The sequence below is a fragment of the Mya arenaria genome, chromosome 2 (assembly GCF_026914265.1).
Source record: "Mya arenaria isolate MELC-2E11 chromosome 2, ASM2691426v1".
In the NCBI taxonomy this organism is placed as follows: domain Eukaryota; kingdom Metazoa; phylum Mollusca; class Bivalvia; order Myida; family Myidae; genus Mya; species Mya arenaria.
This window is the reverse complement of record NC_069123.1, coordinates 69,274,592-69,297,258: the sequence shown is the minus strand read 5'-3', so window position 1 is coordinate 69,297,258 and position 22,667 is coordinate 69,274,592. Positions and strand designations below refer to the sequence as shown.

General features: G+C 39.7%; 1 protein-coding gene across 3 annotated transcripts in view; it reads left to right on the top strand.

Moving 5' to 3' along the window:
* The window catches only part of LOC128246806 (long-chain-fatty-acid--CoA ligase 1-like), a 56,059-nt gene extending 41,462 nt beyond the window's left edge, over positions 1-14,597 (top strand). For all 3 annotated transcript variants that reach the window (XM_052965261.1, XM_052965269.1, XM_052965277.1), the window contains 5 exons: positions 6,181-6,297; positions 6,851-6,994; positions 10,058-10,162; positions 10,676-10,747; positions 11,440-14,597. In XM_052965261.1, the coding sequence (XP_052821221.1) occupies positions 6,181-6,297; positions 6,851-6,994; positions 10,058-10,162; positions 10,676-10,747; positions 11,440-11,577 (576 nt within the window). In that variant the 3' untranslated portion in view covers positions 11,578-14,597. The remainder of the gene's footprint in view (positions 1-6,180; positions 6,298-6,850; positions 6,995-10,057; positions 10,163-10,675; positions 10,748-11,439) is intronic.
* The last annotated feature ends 8,070 nt before the right edge of the window (positions 14,598-22,667 follow it).

The following is a 22,667-nucleotide window of genomic DNA, read 5'->3' as shown; positions in this document are numbered from 1 at the left end:
TGTGTAGTACCCCTCTATTGAGGGAACATTGGAATCCACTTGCTGTGTAGTACCCCTCTACTGAGGGAACATTGGAATCCACTTGCTGTGTAGTACCCCTCTACTGAGGGAACATTGGAATCCACCTGCTGTGTAGTACCCCTCTATTGAGGCAACATTGGAATCCACTTGCTGTGTAGTACCCCTCTATTGAGGCAACATTGGAATCCACTTGCTGTGTAGTACCCCTCTACTGAGGCAACATTGGAATCCACTTGCTGTGTAGTACCCCTCTACTGAGGCAACATTGGAATCCACTTGCTGTGTAGTACCCCTCTACTGAGGGAACATTGGAATCCACTTGCTGTGTAGTACCCCTCTACTGAGGGAACATTGGAATCCACTTGCTGTGTAGTACCTCTCTACTGAGGAAACATTGGAATCCACTTGCTGTGTAGTACCCCTCTACTGAGGGAACATTGGAATCCACTTGCTGTGTAGTACCCCTCTATTGAGGGAACATTGGAATCCACTTGCTGTGTAGTACCCCTCTATTGAGGCAACATTGGAATCCACTTGCTGTGTAGTACCCCTCTATTGAGGCAACACTGGAATCCACTTGCTGTGTAGTACCCCTCTATTGAGGGAACATTGGAATCCACTTGCTGTGTAGTACCCCTCTATTGAGGGAACATTGGAATCCACTTGCTGTGTAGTACCCCTCTATTGAGGGAACATTGGAATCCACTTGCTGTGTAGTACCCCTCTACTGAGGGAACATTGGAATCCACTTGCTGTGTAGTACCCCTCTACTGAGGCAACACTGGAATCCACTTGCTGTGTAGTACCCCTCTACTGAGGGAACACTGGAATCCACTTGCTGTGTAGTACCCCTCTATTGAGGGAACATTGGAATCCACTTGCTGTGTAGTACCCCTCTATTGAGGGAACATTGGAATCCACTTGCTGTGTAGTACCCCTCTATTGAGGGAACATTGGAATCCACTTGCTGTGTAGTACCCCTCTATTGAGGGAACATTGGAATCCACTTGCTGTGTAGTACCCCTCTATTGAGGGAACATTGGAATCCACTTGCTGTGTAGTACCCCTCTATTGAGGGAACATTGGAATCCACTTGCTGTGTAGTACCCCTCTACTGAGGGAACATTGGAATCCACTTGCTGTGTAGTACCCCTCTACTGAGGGAACATTGGAATCCACTTGCTGTGTAGTACCTCTCTACTGAGGAAACATTGGAATCCACTTGCTGTGTAGTACCCCTCTACTGAGGCAACATTGGAATCCACTTGCTGTGTAGTACCCCTCTATTGAGGGAACATTGGAATCCACTTGCTGTGTAGTACCCCTCTATTGAGGGAACATTGGAATCCACTTGCTGTGTAGTACCCCTCTATTGAGGGAACATTGGAATCCACTTGCTGTGTAGTACCCCTCTATTGAGGGAACATTGGAATCCACTTGCTGTGTAGTACCCCTCTACTGAGGGAACATTGGAATCCACTTGCTGTGTAGTACCTCTCTACTGAGGAAACATTGGAATCCACTTGCTGTGTAGTACCCCTCTACTGAGGCAACATTGGAATCCACTTGCTGTGTAGTACCCCTCTATTGAGGGAACATTGGAATCCACTTGCTGTGTAGTACCCCTCTATTGAGGGAACATTGGAATCCACTTGCTGTGTAGTACCCCTCTACTGAGGGAACATTGGAATCCACTTGCTGTGTAGTACCCCTCTACTGAGGGAACATTGGAATCCACTTGCTGTGTAGTACCTCTCTACTGAGGAAACATTGGAATCCACTTGCTGTGTAGTACCCCTCTATTGAGGGAACATTGGAATCCACTTGCTGTGTAGTACCCCTCTATTGAGGGAACATTGGAATCCACTTGCTGTGTAGTACCCCTCTATTGAGGGAACATTGGAATCCACTTGCTGTGTAGTACCCCTCTATTGAGGGAACATTGGAATCCACTTGCTGTGTAGTACCCCTCTACCGAGGGAACATTGGAATCCACCTGCTGTGTAGTACCCCTCTACCGAGGGAACATTGGAATCCACCTGCTGTGTAGTACCCCTCTACTGAGGGAACATTGGAATCCACTTGCTGTGTAGTACCCCTCTATTGAGGCAACATTGGAATCCACTTGCTGTGTAGTACCCCTCTACCGAGGGAACATTGGAATCCACTTGCTGTGTAGTACCCCTCTACCGAGGGAACATTGGAATCCACTTGCTGTGTAGTACCCCTCTACTGAGGGAACATTGGAATCCACTTGCTGTGTAGTACCCCTCTACTGAGGGAGCATTGGAATCCACTTGCTGTGTAGTACCCCTCTACTGAGGGAGCATTGGAATCCACCTGCTGTGTAGTACCCCTCTACTGAGGGAGCATTGGAATCCACTTGCTGTGTAGTACCCCTCTACCGAGGGAACATTGGAATCCACTTGCTGTGTAGTACCCCTCTACCGAGGGAGCATTGGAATCCACCTGCTGTGTAGTACCCCTCTACCGAGGGAACATTGGAATCCACTTGCTGTGTAGTACCCCTCTACCGAGGGAACATTGGAATCCACTTGCTGTGTAGTACCCCTCTACTGAGGGAACATTGGAATCCACTTGCTGTGTAGTACCCCTCTACTGAGGGAACATTGGAATCCACTTGCTGTGTAGTACCCCTCTACTGAGGCAACATTGCAATCCACCTGCTGTGTAGTACCCCTCTACTGAGGCAACATTGCAATCCACCTGCTGTGTAGTACCTCTCTATTGAGGCAACATTGCAATCCACCTGCTGTGTAGTACCCCTCTATTGAGGGAACATTGGAATCCACGTGCTGTGTAGTACCCCTCTATTTAGGCAACATTGGAATCCACTTGCTGTGTAGTACCCCTCTATTGAGGCAACATTGCAATCCACCTGCTGTGTAGTACCCCTCTACCGAGGGAACATTGGAATCCACTTGCTGTGTAGTACCCCTCTACTGAGGGAACATTGGAATCCACTTGCTGTGTAGTACCCCTCTACTGAGGGAACATTGGAATCCACTTGCTGTGTAGTACCCCTCTACTGAGGCAACATTGCAATCCACTTGCTGTGTAGTACCCCTCTACTGAGGCAACATTGCAATCCACCTGCTGTGTAGTACCCCTCTATTGAGGCATCATTGCAATCCACCTGCTGTGTAGTACCTCTCTATTGAGGCAACATTGCAATCCACCTGCTGTGTAGTACCCCTCTATTGAGGGAACATTGGAATCCACGTGCTGTGTAGTACCCCTCTATTGAGGGAACATTGGAATCCACTTGCTGTGTAGTACCCCTCTATTGAGGCAACATTGCAATCCACCTGCTGTGTAGTACCCCTCTACCGAGGGAACATTGGAATCCACTTGCTGTGTAGTACCCCTCTATTGAGGCAACATTGGAATCCACTTGCTGTGTAGTACCCCTCTACTGAGGCAACATTGGAATCCACTTGCTGTGTAGTACCCCTCTACTGAGGAAACATTGGAATCCACTTGCTGTGTAGTACCCCTCTACTGAGGCAACATTGGAATCCACTTGCTGTGTAGTACCCCTCTATTGAGGCAACATTGGAATCCACTTGCTGTGTAGTACCCCTCTACCGAGGGAACATTGGAATCCACTTGCTGTGTAGTACCCCTCTATTGAGGCAACATTGGAATCCACTTGCTGTGTAGTACCCCTCTATTTAGGGAACATTGGAATCCACTTGCTGTGTAATACCCCTCTATTGAGGCAACATTGGAATCCACTTGCTGTGTAGTACCCCTCTATTTAGGGAACATTGGAATCCACCGGCTGTGTAGTACCTCTCTATTGAGGCAACATTGCAATCCACCTGCTGTGTAGTACCTCTCTATTGAGGCAACATTGCAATCCACCTGCTGTGTAGTACCCCTCTATTGAGGGAACATTGGAATCCACCTGCTGTGTAGTACCCCTCTATTGAGGGAACATTGGAATCCACTTGCTGTGTAGTACCCCTCTACCGAGGGAACATTGGAATCCACTTGCTGTGTAGTACCCCTCTACCGAGGGAACATTGGAATCCACTTGCTGTGTAGTACCCCTCTACTGAGGCAACACTGGAATCCACTTGCTGTGTAGTACCCCTCTACTGAGGGAACATTGGAATCCACTTGCTGTGTAGTACCCCTCTACTGAGGGAACATTGGAATCCACTTGCTGTGTAGTACCCCTCTATTGAGGGAACACTGGAATCCACTTGCTGTGTAGTACCCCTCTATTGAGGGAACATTGGAATCCACTTGCTGTGTAGTACCCCTCTATTGAGGGAACATATGAATCCACTTGCTGTGTAGTACCCTTCTATTGAGGGAACATATGAATCCACTTGCTGTGTAGTACCCCTCTACTGAGGGAACATTGGAATCCACTTGCTGTGTAGTACCCCTCTATTGAGGGAACATTGCAATCCACTTGCTGTGTAGTACCCCTCTACTGAGGGAACATTGGAATCCACTTGCTGTGTAGTACCCCTCTACCGAGGCAACATTGCAATCCACCTGCTGTGTAGTACCCCTCTACTGAGGGAACATTGGAATCCACTTGCTGTGTAGTACCCCTCTACTGAGGGAACATTGGAATCCACTTGCTGTGTAGTACCCCTCTACCGAGGGAACATTGGAATCCACTTGCTGTGTAGTACCCCTCTACTGAGGCAACATTGCAATCCACTTGCTGTGTAGTACCCCTCTACCGAGGCAACATTGCAATCCACCTGCTGTGTAGTACCCCTCTATTGAGGGAACATTGGAATCCACTTGCTGTGTAGTACCCCTCTATTGAGGGAACATTGCAATCCACCTGCTGTGTAGTACCCCTCTATTGAGGCAACATTGGCCTCCACTTGCTGTGTAGTACCCCTCTACTGAGGGAACATTGGAATCCACTTGCTGTGTAGTACCCCTCTACCGAGGGAACATTGGAATCCACTTGCTGTGTAGTACCCCTCTACTGAGGGAACATTGGAATCCACGTGCTGTGTAGTACCCCTCTATTGAGGGAACATTGGAATCCACTTGCTGTGTAGTACCCCTCTATTGAGGGAACATTGGAATCCACTTGCTGTGTAGTACCCCTCTATTGAGGGAACATTGGAATCCACTTGCTGTGTAGTACCCCTCTACCGAGGGAACATTGGAATCCACTTGCTGTGTAGTACCCCTCTATTGAGGGAACATTGGAATCCACTTGCTGTGTAGTACCCCTCTACTGAGGGAACACTGGAATCCACTTGCTGTGTAGTACCCCTCTATTGAGGCAACATTGGAATCCACTTGCTGTGTAGTACCCCTCTACCGAGGCAACACTGGAATCCACTTGCTGTGTAGTACCCCTCTACCGAGGAAACATTGGAATCCACTTGCTGTGTAGTACCCCTCTACTGAGGGAACACTGGAATCCACTTGCTGTGTAGTACCCCTCTACTGAGGGAACATTGGAATCCACTTGCTGTGTAGTACCCCTCTATTGAGGGAACATTGGAATCCACTTGCTGTGTAGTACCCCTCTACCGAGGGAACATTGGAATCCACTTGCTGTGTAGTACCCCTCTACCGAGGGAACATTGGAATCCACTTGCTGTGTAGTACCCCTCTATTGAGGGAACATTGGAATCCACTTGCTGTGTAGTACCCCTCTACCGAGGGAACATTGCAATCCACCTGCTGTGTAGTACCCCTCTACCGAGGGAACATTGGAATCCACCTGCTGTGTAGTACCCCTCTACCGAGGGAACATTGGAATCCACCTGCTGTGTAGTACCCCTCTATTGAGGGAACATTGGAATCCACTTGCTGTGTAGTACCCCTCTACTGAGGGAACATTGGAATCCACTTGCTGTGTAGTACCCCTCTATTGAGGGAACATTGGAATCCACTTGCTGTGAAGTACCCCTCTATTGAGGGAACATATGAATCCACTTGCTGTGAAGTACCCCTCTATTGAGGGAACATATGAATCCACTTGCTGTGTAGTACCCCTCTATTGAGGCAACATTGGAATCCACTTGCTGTGTAGTACCTCTTTTATATTGTTAGAAATTATTCTTACTATCAAGAAATGTTTTTTATCTCTGTTTAATATTTCTTATGCCCTTGTCCTATTGACGTTTTCTTTTGTGTATTCAGGTCTGTATCAAAGGACCAAATGTGTTTAAAGGCTATATAAAGGATCCAGTGAAGACACAGGAGGCCATCGACGAGGATGGATGGCTCCACACCGGCGACGTTGGACAGTGGATGGATGTACGATGTTTTCTTTGTTTCAACTTGTCAAAATATTTATTAAGAAGTGATACAAAGCAAAATAATACAGCGCAACAAACAATTTCTTGTATGTATCACTATCAGCATGGTGCAAGAATTAAAAAAAATATGAACATGTTCATTTGAAGTTTTTTATAATTCATCAGACATGTAGCATTGTAATGAACAAGCCCGTATGTTACACTAGTGCTTTGCATATACATTTTCAACAAGCCCTTTAATATAAAATCTACAATGTGAGGAAGTCAAGAAAGCATTTTACAGGGCTTGTGGCCTTGTGCTTATTGTGGCCACTACACAAACAACACTTACAAAAACTAAGTGGGCATTTAGTACAATTCATATATCTTTATTGATATACTATCACCATCTGTTTAAAATGATTTGCATTGTACAAAGTGTTTAAGTGATAAGTCATTTGTTGTTTTATTTTAATCAAAAGCAATATGTGATATTTGCTTGTTGACTGAGGAAACCGAAAATGCGAGACAATTTCTTTAATACTTGCCTACATTCATTGAATCACCTACAGAATGGTTGTCTAAAGATCATCGACCGTAAGAAGAACATCTTCAAGCTGGCGCAGGGAGAGTATATAGCTCCAGAGAAAATTGAGAATGTGTACGTACGATCCCCACACGTTGCTCAGGTCTACATTCATGGTGACAGCCTTAAGGTAAATGAGGGTAGTAAAATAATTACCAGTGAAAGGTTTTCAGCATTTATCTTTTTTCAAACAAAAAAGTGGACATGTTGTCAATTCCTTAGTGTCGATGGTGTTTTGTATTACAGGTTGTTTTTTTAACCTTGGCCATAACTCAAAATTCATAGAAAAAATTAAATGAAACTACTTGGTACAGGTGTTGCAAGAGACAATAAAAAAAATTGCAAGTCTCATAGCTCATATTTAATAAGGTTAAGGTTTTAATTATCCTTTATCCACTGAAAAACACAAGTCGAGAAGTGGCTTTTGCTTACTTTAATTTTTCTCATATCCACCATCTAAGATTATTTTACTATTGATCAAAATATGGCAATATGACGACAGGTAGAATGGATAAACAATACACTCATAACATTGTCTGTAACAGTCATAGTCTGTAATAGTCTGTATGAAATTTCGTCGGACCTCGGCTCCCGCCGGTAATAAATGGCGAGGTCCGGCAATTGCATATTGTGGGCCTGCGTGTCCGGCAATAATTTGGGGGAAATCAGTTGTTTAATAATTATGTCTCAAAGTTGATTCTTGTTAATATAATTAACTAGCCTATGTTTACTTGGTCAAACCAACATAAATTTCAGGGCTTTCAATTGACCTGGGTTTTGGACACACAGAAATCGTAAATGACCAGAAATGATGCATCAATAATTTGTACTATGTGTCAGTTTTGACCCAGGAGAATTTCAGTGCAAGAGTCTGTATCATTTGAAAGCAGCCGCACGGCAAGCTCTAAATGTTTGTTAAATCAATTAAAATCAAAAGAAATTAAATGCCGAAGTGACAAGTGACTATCGATCTGGAATCTGACCGGTTACCAACTCAAACTCAATGACGTAATAACTCCGTTCATTTGGCTTTTTCACTAAGTACCATGGTTCGAAAAACAACAAAGCTAAAACATATTTTGTTTTCTTCTTTTTTATGCCCCACAAAGTGGCGGCATATAGGGTTGCCCTTGTCCGTACGTACGTACGTACGTACGTACGTCCCGAAGATTGTTTCCGATCTAATTCTTGAAAACCGTTTGTCCAATCCTCACCAAACTTTAAACACATGTTTGTGACCATAATATCTTGATCAAGTTTGATAGTCATGGAAATCGCTTTAGTCGTTTAGGAGTTACGGCCCTTTTTTGCCAAAAATTCCCGAAGATTGTTTCCGATCTAATTCTTGAAAACCATTTGTCCAATCCTCACCAAACTTTAAACACATGTTTGTGACCATAATATCTTGATCAAGTTCGATAGTCATGGAAATCGCTTTAGTCATTTAGGAGTTACGGCCCTTTTTTGCCAAAAATACTTCAAAAATATATGTTTCCAATCTAATTCTTGAAAAGTATGTGTCCAATCCTCACCAAACTTTACATACATGATTGTGACCATAATATCTTGATCAAGTTCGATAGCCATGGAAATCGCTTTTGTCATTTAGGAGTTACGGCCCTTTATTTGCAAAAAAAGACTTGAAAAATACGTCACGAAGATTGTTTCCGATCTAATTCTTGAAAAGTATGTGTCCAATCCTCACCAAACTTTACATACATGATTGTGACCATAATATCTTGATCAAGTTCGATAGCCATGGAAATCGCTTTTGTCATTTAGGAGTTACGGCCCTTTATTTGCAAAAAAAGACTTGAAAAATACGTCACGAAGATTGTTTCCGATCTAATTCTTGAAAACTGTTTGTCCATTCCTCACCAAACTTTTAACACATGTTTGTGACCATAATATCTTGATCAAGTTCGATAGCCATGGAAATCGCTTTAATCATTTAGGAGTTAGGGCCCTCAGATTATCCTGAATAATCATTATGGCTTATTTTCTGTGACAAAAAATCGAAGTGGGGGCATCCGTGTCCTATGGACACATTTCTAGTTTATATCTTGTCTTACCCAGTACTGGAAATTCAAAAGTATATTTGTATTAGTTCTTAATGTGTAACAGAAAAAAATAACATTTTTAGCTCGACTATTCAAAGGATAAGGAGGGCTTTACTACTCGCCCCAGCGTCGGTGTCCAGTTAAAGTTTTAGGGCAAGCTGGGATTTTCTCTTGTAGCTTCATTACCCCATATTCAATTGACTTAATACTTCACACAGTTGTTTAGGGCCATCATATAATGAGGTAAGATAACTCCATATTATCTTTTATACAAATTATGGCTCCTGATTGACTATGGAACTTAGGTTAAAGTTAAAGGGCAGGTTGGGATATTTATTAATAACTTCTATAACCTTCATTCAATGGACTTAATACCTTACACAGTTGTTCAGGACCATCACACAATGAGGTTACATAACTCCATATAATCCTTAATACAAGTAATGGCTCCGGAATGATTTAGAAACTTAGGTTAAAGTTAGAGGGCAGGTTAAAGTTCTATACCCTGCATTCAATGCAGTTCATACTTCACACAATTAATGACGACCATCTTACAATAAGGTCACATAACTCCATTTTAACCCTAAATACAAATTATGGCCCTTGATTGTGTTTTTTTCTGTGAGAATTCAGCTTTAAATTAAGTTTCAAAAGCTATTAAACAAGAATAGAAAGCATGAACGTTGCAATGCCATCTTGTGACAGATAAGAACTATTATTTATGAAAAACGGCAAAGAATTTATATAACAGACAATGGCTCTTAAAGATCTGATTTTGAACCTTGAAAATCAAACCTCAAGGGTCATTGACTCTTGGGTTATAGACCCTGTTGAAAGCCCTGACTTTCAATTAAATCATGATCATTCATCAGAGGTTTGATAATGATAAATCTAACGGTATGGTGTGCATAGCATCATCACTCTGGTTGACGAGAATGACTAAAATGTACACAAAATATTTCGGACCTGCAAAAACTGGTCAGTCCTGCAATGTGATAATGACTATTTTACAGACTTCTGTAACAGACTCTATTTTCATTATAGGAAGAGATAAAGCAATATTTCAATGTTTCAAACTCTCAATGTAACATTAAGCTCTAGTATGAGGTATTGAATACTGTCTTATATTTCAGTCAAGCCTCATAGCTGTCATAGTGCCAGATCCAGACACCTTCCCGGCATTCGCCAGGGACAAACTCGGCCTGTCTGGGGACATGGCGGAGCTGTGCAATAATGAGGTAGGTAGTCTTTAACCCAGTGCGTAACCTGTAACCTAGTGGGTAGGGAAGTGGAAAGAAAAATGTGTGTATGTGATACAAACAGTGCCCGAGTCATTTACAAGCCTTTATGACATTGTGACTAACTGTGAGAGGTGTGTATATGATACAACTGGTTCCTATGCCATTGACAAGCCTTTATGACATTGTATCCAACTGTTTGGGGTGCGTGTACTGCTAGGTAATAACATGTTATTACTTTACAACTTTTAACTTGTTTGTTCTGTAATTATTTTAATATACTTCGCAAATATCTGCATGACTGAAGCGATTTTCTTCATGCCTCTTTGTGAGATGTGTGTGTTCTTCTAGGTATTTCTCCATGTCTAACCATATGTTTACCCCCTCCCCCCACCTCTACTTTTCTGCAATTAATAGAATCATCATTTCAAGTCATTATTTTCTGGGGAAAGTCCATGTATTTCTATCTGTATTATCATATGCCTAACTGTGAGTGGTGTTTTTGTTTTCTAGCAAGTGAAGAAGGTGATCATGGAGGACATCACATCAGTCGGCAAGAAGGCAGGACTAGCTTCATTTGAACAGGTAAAGGATGTGTCTTCTTAAACAGGGTTTGCACAGGCCTTAAAATCACGTTGAATTTGATAGCTATCCTTATAAAAAGTCCTTGAATCTAGGAAAAAATTATAAAATCCAAGAAAAGTACTTACTTTTATATAGATAAATTGAATTTCAAGGAAAAGACTAAAAACCTAAACAATCTTGTTTTTTTAGTCAATTTAATGAGTTAACATCTTTAAGAAACTGCAAAAAACAAAAAGCAAAACTGGTAGCAGAATGAATAATTATACTTAATAAAAATAGAAAATAGTCCTTAAAAAGTCCTTGTATTTCTGTAGTTGAAAATCTGTATGAACCATGTTAAATCTCTGTATTTATAGCTATGTATGCATAGTTATTTGTTATTTGAAAGATTTAATGCTTTTGGCTGATATAAGGTATTGATGTTGACAGAATGTATGGCAAGCTTTGTATGAGCATGTCACATGTGCAAAATCGAAAAAATTCAAAATTTTATATATGATAATAAAATTATGCATAATACTAGCAGTTTCCAATTTAATAAGTTTTAAATAGTTGATTGTGTTGTCAAGTTAATAAAATTTTTTTATATGAAACTGATAGTATACAATTAAACTGATAGTATACAATTATACTATAAAGAGAAAATATCAAAACAATGTAAGTATTTTAACATGTTGTTCTTGTTGTTTTAGGCCAAAGCAATTCACCTCTATCCCGAGTTGTTTTCGGTTGAGAATGAACTCCTTACCCCGACTTTCAAGTCCAAGAGGAATACACTGAAGGTCTTCTTTAAAAAGGAGATTGAAGAAATGTATAAAGATCTACCCTAGACGACTCATTCATAGTTCATGTGCGACTGGACCTGTTCAGTTTTGGTTTTTTAATATAGATTATGTGTGTTCCTATTAAACATGTATTGGCTAGTTTGATTAAAGCAGTCTGTCTTAAAATTGTTACATACCATAAATATCCTATTAAAATCGCTGGGAGAAACCTGCACAAGAAATAAGAATCTTTTTTCCCCATTCAGAAAACTTAAAATTCGCTAGATTCCATGATCAGGCATGTAAAGAGTAAAAAAGCAAAGTTCAAAGACAATATGCATAAATTGAATTGAATCATGGAGAAAAATTGTCCAAAGCTTTTAAATACAAAAATGACTCAAATTTATACCTTATCTACTAAGATAGTGGCACATAGAACATACATTACTACAATATTGACTAGTTTTCACCTTTTGATGCCCGTGAACGTGAGTACTCTGCCTGGTTTTCCATTTCTGGCTTCATCTTTGTCATTCATGGAGGGATTTTTAGTTGGCACATGTTGTCAAAATGACGACGGGTTGCTTGCAAGAATCACGTCCTTTCCTCAAAGTTCAAGGTCACACAGTTTAATAATTATGGAATGATGCATATCCAGTATAGTTGGTCAGTTTTGTTGTTAACTTGTCATGCGCAAAGTGATTTTAAAATAAACTGCCACACATTTTAGTATAAAGGGGATTTGTTGACCCTCGTCCCCACCTCAAAGGTCAAGGTCACAATTACTAATTAATCATTATGGAATGATGCATATGTTCATATACAGTCTAGTTGGTTGTCTCCAAGCTGTAACTGTTTCATGTAGGAGGGATTTTAAAATAAATTGGCACATGTATTTGGTTCATGAAGGCAATGTTTCACGTGCAAGACCAAAAGTTCCAAGGTCACACATACATGTAAGTTGAGCCATTATGAAATGCTCCATATATGTACATACAGTATTCATAGGCTGTAACTTGGTCATGCAAGGGTGGCTTTAACATTAATTGGCAAATGTGTTCTGTACATAATGAGTTCAGTACATAATGATGTATCAGATGCAAGACCCACGTCCTTACCTCAACATTCAAGGTCACACTTTGAGTTTACTCATCATTATGGCATGCATGTTTAATAGGACATTTATGGTAAGTAAGGGTGTAATATAGATGTGAGTACTGACTAAGTGTGAGATTATATCAGGAATATTAATATTTATCAATAATTACTGCTATTCATTCACTCTGTGTTATTCAAGTATTCGACATTAATTTTTGTTTTCTGGCTATTACGTTCATATATATATACGGCACAGTCATTTTGATATTAGAAGATCCTGACACATTATTAAACGGCAATGTCCCTGTATTTCAAATTAAAGGAACAGTGTTGGACTCCATCTTGACCTTTATTAAAGTTCTTATTTGTATGTTATACATGCATGGTGTTTGTGTGCTGACCAAATATTCTTGTTCACTTCGTTTGTGAATGTATTGAGTGATATACGCAGTGTCATTTGCATTTGTCATTAATTATATCATATAGTATATATGTGTATGTCATTAATGCATATCAAAGTCTAATGGCAGTATTTATTTGAAATGTTTTGATGAATTATTTATCTGTGACTACAGACTCTGGTCAGTAAGCCTGCATTGGAATCTCCACGAGTTTGCTCATTTAATGTTGTTGGACTTTGTATCCACAATTTAATACTTATCAGTATCTCATCCTCAAATTATGTAGTCACATATAAACTTTATTATTAGTATTGTACCTGACCATAGACTGCTTTGGTAATTATACCCCCACATATATCTCTTAGCAGCCAATTGTATAAAACTGGTTAAGTCTTTAGTTTGGTCAAAATATTCATTGATTGGTCAATTTTTATTTGAAAATTTAATATCAACCAATCAAATCATTGAAAAGTTCAAACTAGCCTAAAGATAAGCTGTGTACAAATGATCAAGGTTTAATACAACTGGCTGTTAGGGGCTATATAGGAGTTGTTTAGAATAGCTAAAAAGTAAGTCACAATGGAAATGAAAATTTGTTTAACATAAATTATTACTAAATGTACAAAGAACTCATTTTGTCTGTAATACAACACCATTGTTCTGAAGTATGATTTGTGTTCTGTAGAATCCAGGGAACATTCATGAAGTTATCATTGATTATGTGAAGTTCACCTTAATAGATTCCATTAAAAAGATCAGAATTTAGTGCTTAAGAAACAGTTTAAATGAAATTGTGGACCACATTTGTTTGTCAGCTGTATTGAACTGACATTTTGGATTTATTATTTATATCAGCACAAGTTTAAAACACAAGTTACATATAAATATAGCATGTACATATAACAAAATCAAAATGTTGGGTAAAAATTACAAATGAGGACCATTTTGGCTTAGGTCTTTTTAACCATTTTGGCTTATAAGATGACTATATACATGCATTATTTTCAAAAATGGGAACAACCATGTAATAGGTTGTACTTCTAATAGAAACATCGATTTCATCATATGAATCCAATAATGGGCACAAATTAAAAGGATTACACACTGTTTCACAGTTTATATTGTTTTCGTATATGGAAATTGTTCTTTGGATATTTACTCGGGGTTTTTTTTCTATTTATTTCAATCTTTTCTTTATATCTAAATGTATTTATATATCAACGTAAAATGGAAGGTTGAATATGTTTAATATTTTATACAATAGATGTAGACAATGTCTTGTACTGGTAAATGTTCCTTTTGTCTAGTATTCATATATTCATATATTCAGTGTCCTTTTGGATATATGTAGGAGTTCACTTCCTCCATCAAATGTTTAAGTACTGAAATAGAAATACTCCCATTGTTAACAATGATTGGCTAGTTTGACTACTTTGATGCCAGATTAATATTATTCTTGTTGCTAACTGGAAGTTTTGTTTCCATTATAAATGTATGTTAAATGCTAGTTAGATGTTCAGACGCTTCATTATTTTAAGCTGGTGCATTTATGTTAATGGTTTGGCAAATACATTTTTGAAAAGTTAAGATTTTGTGTTTTATTGATCATAGCAGACAAAAAATGCTCACAGGAAAATTGATTCCCACTAGTTTTACATTGCGTTTAAGCCATCTTTAGTGTTTACTTTGTCTGTCATAGTACATAGTACTTTTCTAAAACCTTCACGATGTAATTTAACTGCTAAAGTTTAGGGCCATATACATTTAGCAAAATTCCTATGGTTCATTTATCACCAGTACTGTTTAACTTCAATAATTGCCACACTCTCAGCTTGGGTCAGTAATTTGTTCATATTCACGAATAAAGAAACAAAAAACTTGTTGCAGTAGACCTCTTAAATAGAAGAGATAGCTTTTATATTCACTGGCGGATCTGTGCTCTAGTGTTAACACAGTTGACTGTCAATCCAGGGGTCGCAAGTTAGAATCTCCGGCCGAACCACTTAAAAATTCTTCTGGCATTGTGTTCCGGAAGGGCCGTTTAATGGGGTTCCAGTGTGACAGTGCTATAGACTTGTGCACTTTTAAGAACCAGGGTAGCTCTAACCAGGGTTACATTCTGTCTGAGCACTATGCTCCAAAAAACATAAAATGACTAACAATCTTATGGGAGCACTCACCCAATGGGCAAGGCAAAACATTTTAATGTCTATTGAAAGAATGGTAATATCGTTGCAGAGGCGACGTATTTGTCAACAAATGGCGTCGAACAGTTTAAAGCTGTCGCAAATGGCACAAGTACTGCTGATACAATCGGGCCGAGTGCGAGTATAAATAAGCTTTCACTCATGTTTACTAAACCTGACAATCGGCCCGAGTGTGAGTATAAATAAGCTTTCACTCATGTTTACTAAACCTGTTTTGGCTTCAATGTTGACAAATTCTGATAAAAATCGTGAATTGTATAGTGTAACATAATACCTGTTACAAATAAATGCCTTAGTGGTCAAGCAAAAAGTCCTAGCATCCCAGATGTCACGGAATAGAATTGTAATGCCAATCTAAATTTCATTGGTTTTAAGCTCCCCTAAGAGAGCAAAAGGTTGCTGCTTTTTCCGTCCATCTATCCATTTGTCAAACCGTCACACCCTTGTCTGGAGAATAACTTCAAAACTACTGATGGGATTTAAATATGTCTTGGTTTAGAGATAGGTGACAATGAGAGGTGCAATGCACGAGAACCATAATCCTATCGTACATATTTATTAAGTATCTCCCCTTAACCATTTTTTTCATTATTGGCGCTTGTCCAGGCAATATCTTGGAAAATGCTAAAGGGATTGAGATGAAACTTGAAATATAGATAGATTGAAATAAGAGAAAGTGCATAACCCAAGAATCCTAATCAAATCTTTCATATTTATTTAGTTATCACCCCTAAATCTGTTTTGTTTTTTTTCATAATGGATGCTTGTCCAGGCCATCTCATATCTTCATGAGGGATTTAAATGAAACTTGGTGAACAAGAAAAGTAGTACAACGAATAATTATCATATTTCTATTTAGTTTTCTCCCCTTAATGATATTTTTTTGATAACGGTTGATTTTTCGGGCCATATCTTGTAATGTTCTTATGAGATTCAAATGAAACTTGGTAAATGGCAATACATAAAATGTTTGTAGATCCACATTCAGGCTATCATGAAATGTTCCTCTTCTACTGGTATTTGTAAGTTTCAATTGCATGGAGTGATCAAGGTCAGCTATTGAAATAGCAATTAACATATATAGTAGTCTTCGAAAACCATCTCCGAAAATGCATGGCCCAGACCCACGATATCTTGTATGTAGCCTCATTTATTGGTAAGAAACTGCCTACATTCATAGCAACCAATGATTTCCTTAGCAACCACTCTTTTCCTAAGCAACCAAGGACCTCCTTAGCAGCCACTGACCTCCCTGGCAACCATTGACTTGCTTTACATCCACTTACTTCCTTAGCAACCAATGACCTCCTAAGCAACTACATTTAACATATATCCATAGCAGACTATGACTTTCTTAGCAACTTATGACTTCCTTGGCAACAAATAAGAACCAAAACTACTTACAGTCATAGCAACCAACGACTTCCGTATCAACCAATGATTTCGATAGCAAAAAATGACTACATCAGCAACCAGATGCTTCCCTGGCATCCAATTACTTGGACACTGCCCATGATCTCCCTGCTATGTCCCTAACAAGCTGCTCGCGTTAACCACGTTCCCCATCTCCTCATTCCGGATATGGTTTTCTTGCCTCCCGTTCCACTTCTGTTGACTCTGTTGCTGCATCAGTTGCCTCCACCTACATGTACTCCAGCCAGTCTCAAGACAAGAACAAGAAGAGGAGTGTCAAGCAGACTGCATGCTCCCTGTCAGTGCAAAATGAGGAGTTCACGCTTGAGTTTCTCTAAAACAATCATGTCCTGTGGAACCTGAAGATGACGGACTACTGGGGGACTGACAAGAAAGGCAATATATTGGAGGACCAGGCACAGCGGATGGGGAATACTTCAGAACTCCGCAGATGATGGTTTAGGACAGAGACAACCACACCAGCTCACTTCCAGGGACCGCACAACGCTGGCAACACGCCACTAATACGCCTGTTGTATCAAAGCTATCAAACGTCAGACATACGTCAATATGCGTCGCAGATATGTCTGATATAGGTAAGATTTATTTTGAAGTAACCATCTCACACAAATTTAACCATACAGTACACCTCCATGCCGACGTATCTCGACGGATGAATTACCTCTAGTGTATTTAATGTAGGTCTAGCGTTTATCTGTAGTATGCCTAACGTATGACTAACCTACGAAGAGGACGTCGGCATACGCCCTAAAATATATTGCATGCACATACATTTATTTCGGCCTCTGCAAACAACAACGTATGCCACCTTATACCTGCGTGAATTTAGCGTTATAGCAAATGACATACCTTATTACAACTTATGCTAAACGTGAGGTGAATATTTACATACGTCGGCAAAAGTTACTGCTATACGGCTGCGCCATTATAACTGCCACCAATAAGATTTGCACAACAGTAATTATATAAAAGCTTGTAGTTTGTTTCCCCTACAGCTTATGTTACCCAAATATTTAAAAATGTTTATACTATTTAGACACTAAATGGCATACGCAAACACCACAGGGGACAGTGGCTTATACTGGAGAAATGCAAATGTATGCAAGCAACGTATTTAGTGCATGATATTTGATACATCCTTAGATGTCCCCTCGAGTATTTTAGAACATGTTTGTCATGTTGATTATGTATTCTGCTGCAAATTAGGTAAAGTGCCTTTATGTTCTTAACAGATACTGCACATTTAAAACCATGAACAGGTACAGGGGCGGTTTCAGGATTTGACGTTAAAGAGGGCGCATTTGGAGGCGGGAAGTGCTTACCTTCACCCAGGAACGGGTGGACTGGACTGGAGTCCGGAATCTCGCTTACCTTTGAACTGAAATCCGTTTCAAAAATCTATATTTATATATTAAATAAAGTTGTTTTTACTATTCCAATTTTACCAGGTTTAGCTTCAATATGTAATAAGTGACTTACGACGGTCCCTATATCGTTGGGTGTACATTTCCCTTACTACTATAGGTGTAAATGTGAAACGGGTTAGTCCGTGGGTTCTCTCCGAGAACAAAAATGTGCATGTAATGTACTCCTTGATAATGTTGTCTTAGATCAGATTACATTCGGACTTGCGCGTATCTTGAGATCTGTAAGCATTTTGACTGTATTTCAGTGCATAGACATGCCGTAAGAAAATGATGGTGCATGCAACCAAAACTGTTTTGTGTATAACTTACGCTCGCACCCAAAATATTTTGACTTGTAAAATCGGTTTTGTGAGACTAGCCTGTACATCAGAGCTGTATGTCTTAGTGACAGTCATGGACCGAGAATTGCCCGTAGCCTTTGTGGCAGGCTTTTAAATTAATTAGGATTTTACAATTCAAAATCTAAATTTTACTTTCGTTGCACATCAATAATATAATTTCTTATTGCAGCCCTACCCCCATAATTCCTATATTGAAACGGAATCGAAGCCAACCTGTAGTACAAGTGTTCTTTCAAAGTACCACATTCTCCGAAATTCGAGTTATATCCAAGTAACAAAAATATCAGATGAAATATAAATCATACCAACGTATGAACATTTACACAATAGAACAGCTGCACCACGGCAGTGTCGACAGCTCATTGTCTCAGCACCACGATAAGTGATGATGTGGTGGAGCTGGCGGTTAGTACAGGCCTGCTATAGTCATAAATATGTGAGTGTTTAGTGTGTGCTGGTATATGATACGCTCAGTTAACTAACAGTCCCGATTGTTCAGAAAGTTGTTAAAGTTAACAACGTGATTAACGACGGTATTGTTAACTTTCAAGTCGTTACTGCTCTTAACGTTTAATGGACACACTTGTTATCTGCCGTTTTCGTAACAATGTGTTAGACAATTAGTTCAGCTGATCTTGTTTTGTTTGAATATATTAAAACACCATCAAACATTTCTCGTTTAAAAGTTAACAGCGATGTCGCTTATCACGTAGTTAACGCTAAAAAAGTTCTAAGCAATCGGTCCGTTGGGTATATTCAACCTTTAACTTTAGACAGAGAAAAAACGCAACTCACATGCATTCGGAACACCTCGGCCATTTCCAACGGAAAACGATGTTTTTGTACAAAATTTTAAGTTTGCCTCAACATTGTATAACGAAAGAGATTTTCATCAGGAAATATTGTATGTATTTGGAAGACAATTACTCTGTTAAACTTGGTTTTATCCCGGACATATGCAGAATACTCACAAAGTACAATTTGCAATTTTTACTTAATGAGTACCTTACCGTGTCATTTCAATTACCACTCAAAACAACATGGAAAAGGATTGTTAATAACTCAGTCAAATTACTAGAACTCAACTGCTGGGAAAATCGCACCGCAAATGACTGTGACTTTATTTTGTTTCGAATCCTCCACCCTGTAGTCTCGCCTTCTATATTATACTCTGTTTCAAGAAAAAGTGTATTCAGGGAGACTCTTAGATTAATAGCAAAACTATGGTGCAGATCAGCTGTGCTTGCTACAAGAACCTGCATTAAATGTGACAGGATATACCAGGAAGAACTGACACATGTTCTGTGTGAATGTAAAGCTACACTATTCGAAAAAGCAAACTTTACAAACCAACTAAAAGAAGCTTTCAACCACGACTTTTGTGACACTCTTTCTTCTCTTGACAGCCTTACCTGGTGCTTAAAGGTTTTAGGGGCCCCAATCGAGCCACTACTGGAAATCGATCAACACGTCGTATTTTTGAAATTATGTTTTAAATTTATTACACGCTGTTTAAACAGATACTTTTACTAACCTTTCGTTAGTAAAATCCAAGCTCTACAATGTGCTGTTTCGTCTAGGCGGGAGTCAACATAGTGACATTTTTCATATAAAACTGCTAGGCAATTTATGGATTACTCTTATCAATTAATCTATGCTCATGTTATCCTTCTAACGTAAACAAAATTATGTATGCTATAACTCGCTGCTGCAAATCTCTTGTATTTCGTTTTGACAAGATTTTTGCATCCAAGCGGCGAATCACATACAACTATACTATCATGGAAGTCAAATAGACTAATCTTATTTGCATGTAGAATATAAGCTTTCTATTTATACTTAGATATGAAGCTATATCCTGCAATGTTTGTATAAATATTTTGACACCAATACGCAATACTTTAGAACTGTACTATTATTATACATATATTATATAGGTTCTATGTCTATAAATGTTTGTATATACCATGAATATCTCCAGCCATGGGGGAAATAAAGATGTTGAGTTGAGTATCACACAAGCACGACCTTTTTAACACTATATTTCGATAAATGAACCCTGCTCTGGCACCTTGTATACTCGATTCATTAGGATGTTTGCTACTAGTATTATTGCATCTGAATTTTCCATCAATTAGGTAGGAAATTTTGCAAGTTTACAACAATTTGTTTTGTAACCGGCATTGTTTTCGCCCAAGTTTTCTGTTAGTGTATACTACAACTTGGGATTTTGTTTCGGTGTATTTTGTGTAATTCTATTTTTTTAAGTATTACATGAAAGTTTTCATTTAATAATCATGATAAACTTACGGCAATTCATTTGGCAAAATGGAGATACCTAAACCTGTAATGCATAGATTCGTTAAGAAATGCCATGCTTTTATGATCTAATAAACGGACTGTTATACTTAAGCAGTTCCAAAAAGAAGAAAAAAATGCCAGGAAAAAGAAATAGGTATAACATTCTTGTTTTCTGAATTTTCAATATTTTTATTGGAATTAACAAAGTGTAATGTTCCAATATCATTAAGCACGATTTAAAATAACCAGCATCTGAGCTACATCGCTACCGTTAGTTAGACTGAAACGTGAATACGCTAACTACAGTTTTACATGCTTGTTTTATGATCATATAAACTATTTTAGTTCTTATTTTATACAAATAAATCAAACTTGACCAAATACTGTTTTTGAAATCATGTCTATTTTTCAACAAAATGGGTTTGTTAAAACAGTAACGTTCTCATCAAGATGGAGTCTACCTGCATTTCCTCTGATTTCGAGATACGTAACCAAAGTCCGCCTATAGCTTTTTCCACCAGTTCTATAAATGTATTGTCCTTAATCACAATGATGTCGTCAACTGTTTCATCTGGAACCGTAATCAAAGTCTACCGGCCGCTTTCCTGGCACAAAGACGCCGTTTACGCCTTCTGTATCCATGTTATCTATAATATTCTTCAGTGCGAGAACTCTGTAGTGAGACCCAACGTCTGAGGGAAATATACTTCCGCCTGACCTCTTGCCTGGCCCGTGCTTTCCATACAGTGTCGCCTCTTTCCAGTCGTCCACAATATTCGTACCAGCTTGGAGCCGGGAACCGTAGCCAAAGTCAGAAAACGTTCTTTTGTCGACGGAGCGTTTGCCTGGCCCGTGCTTTCCGTACAGTGTCGCCTCTTTCCAGTCGTCCACAATATTCGTACCAGCTTGGAGCCGGGAACCGTAGCCAAAGTCAGAAAACGTTCTTTTGTCGACGGAGCGTTTGCCTGGCCCGTGCTTTCCGTACAGTTCCGCCTCTTTCCAGTCGTCCACAATATTCGTACCAGCTTGGAGCCGGGAACCGTAGCCAAAGTCAGAGAACGTTCTTTTGTCGACGGAGCGTTTGCCTGGCCCGTGCTTTCCGTACAGTTCCGCCTCTTTCCAGTCGTCCACAATATTCGTACCAGCTTGGAGTCGGGAACCGTAGCCCAAGTCGGAAAACGTTCTTTTGTCGACGGAGCGTTTGCCTGGCCCGTGCTTTCCGTACAGTTCCGCCTCTTTCCAGTCGTCCACAATATTCGTACCAGCTTTAAGTCGGGAACCGTAGCCAAAGTCAGAGAACGTTCTTTTGTCGACGGAGCGTTTGCCTGGCCCGTGCTTTCCGTACAGTTCCCCCTCTTTCCAGTCGTCCACAATATTCGTACCAGCTTGGAGCCGGGAACCGTAGCCAAAGTCAGAGAACGTTCTTTTGTCGACGGAGCGTTTGCCTGGCCCGTGCTTTCCGTACAGTTCCGCCTCTTTCCAGTCGTCCACAATATTCGTACCAGCTTGGAGTCGGGAACCGTAGCCAAAGTCGGAAAACGTTCTTTTGTCGACGGAGCGTTTGCCTGGCCCGTGCTTTCCGTACAGTTCCGCCTCTTTCCAGTCGTCCACAATATTCGTACCAGCTTTAAGTCGGGAACCGTAGCCAAAGTCAGAAAACGTTCTTTTATCAACGGAACGTTTGCCTGGCCCAAACTCGCCGAATATGTTTTTCTTGTTCCACTTAGCCTGCGCTATATTGTTGCCAGCCTGCACTCTAGAACCGTAGCCGAAATCGAGTGTCCGTTTATCAATTGGTTGATCCCAAAGTGTTTCTATTGGCACAAAGTCTATACTGCGTTTATTAATGATATGGAGTACATTTTTGTTCTGAGATATATTTTCATTTCCATTTTGAGCAAATCCCAACGAGAAACACGAACACTGTTGTCCATGTTGAGCAATCGT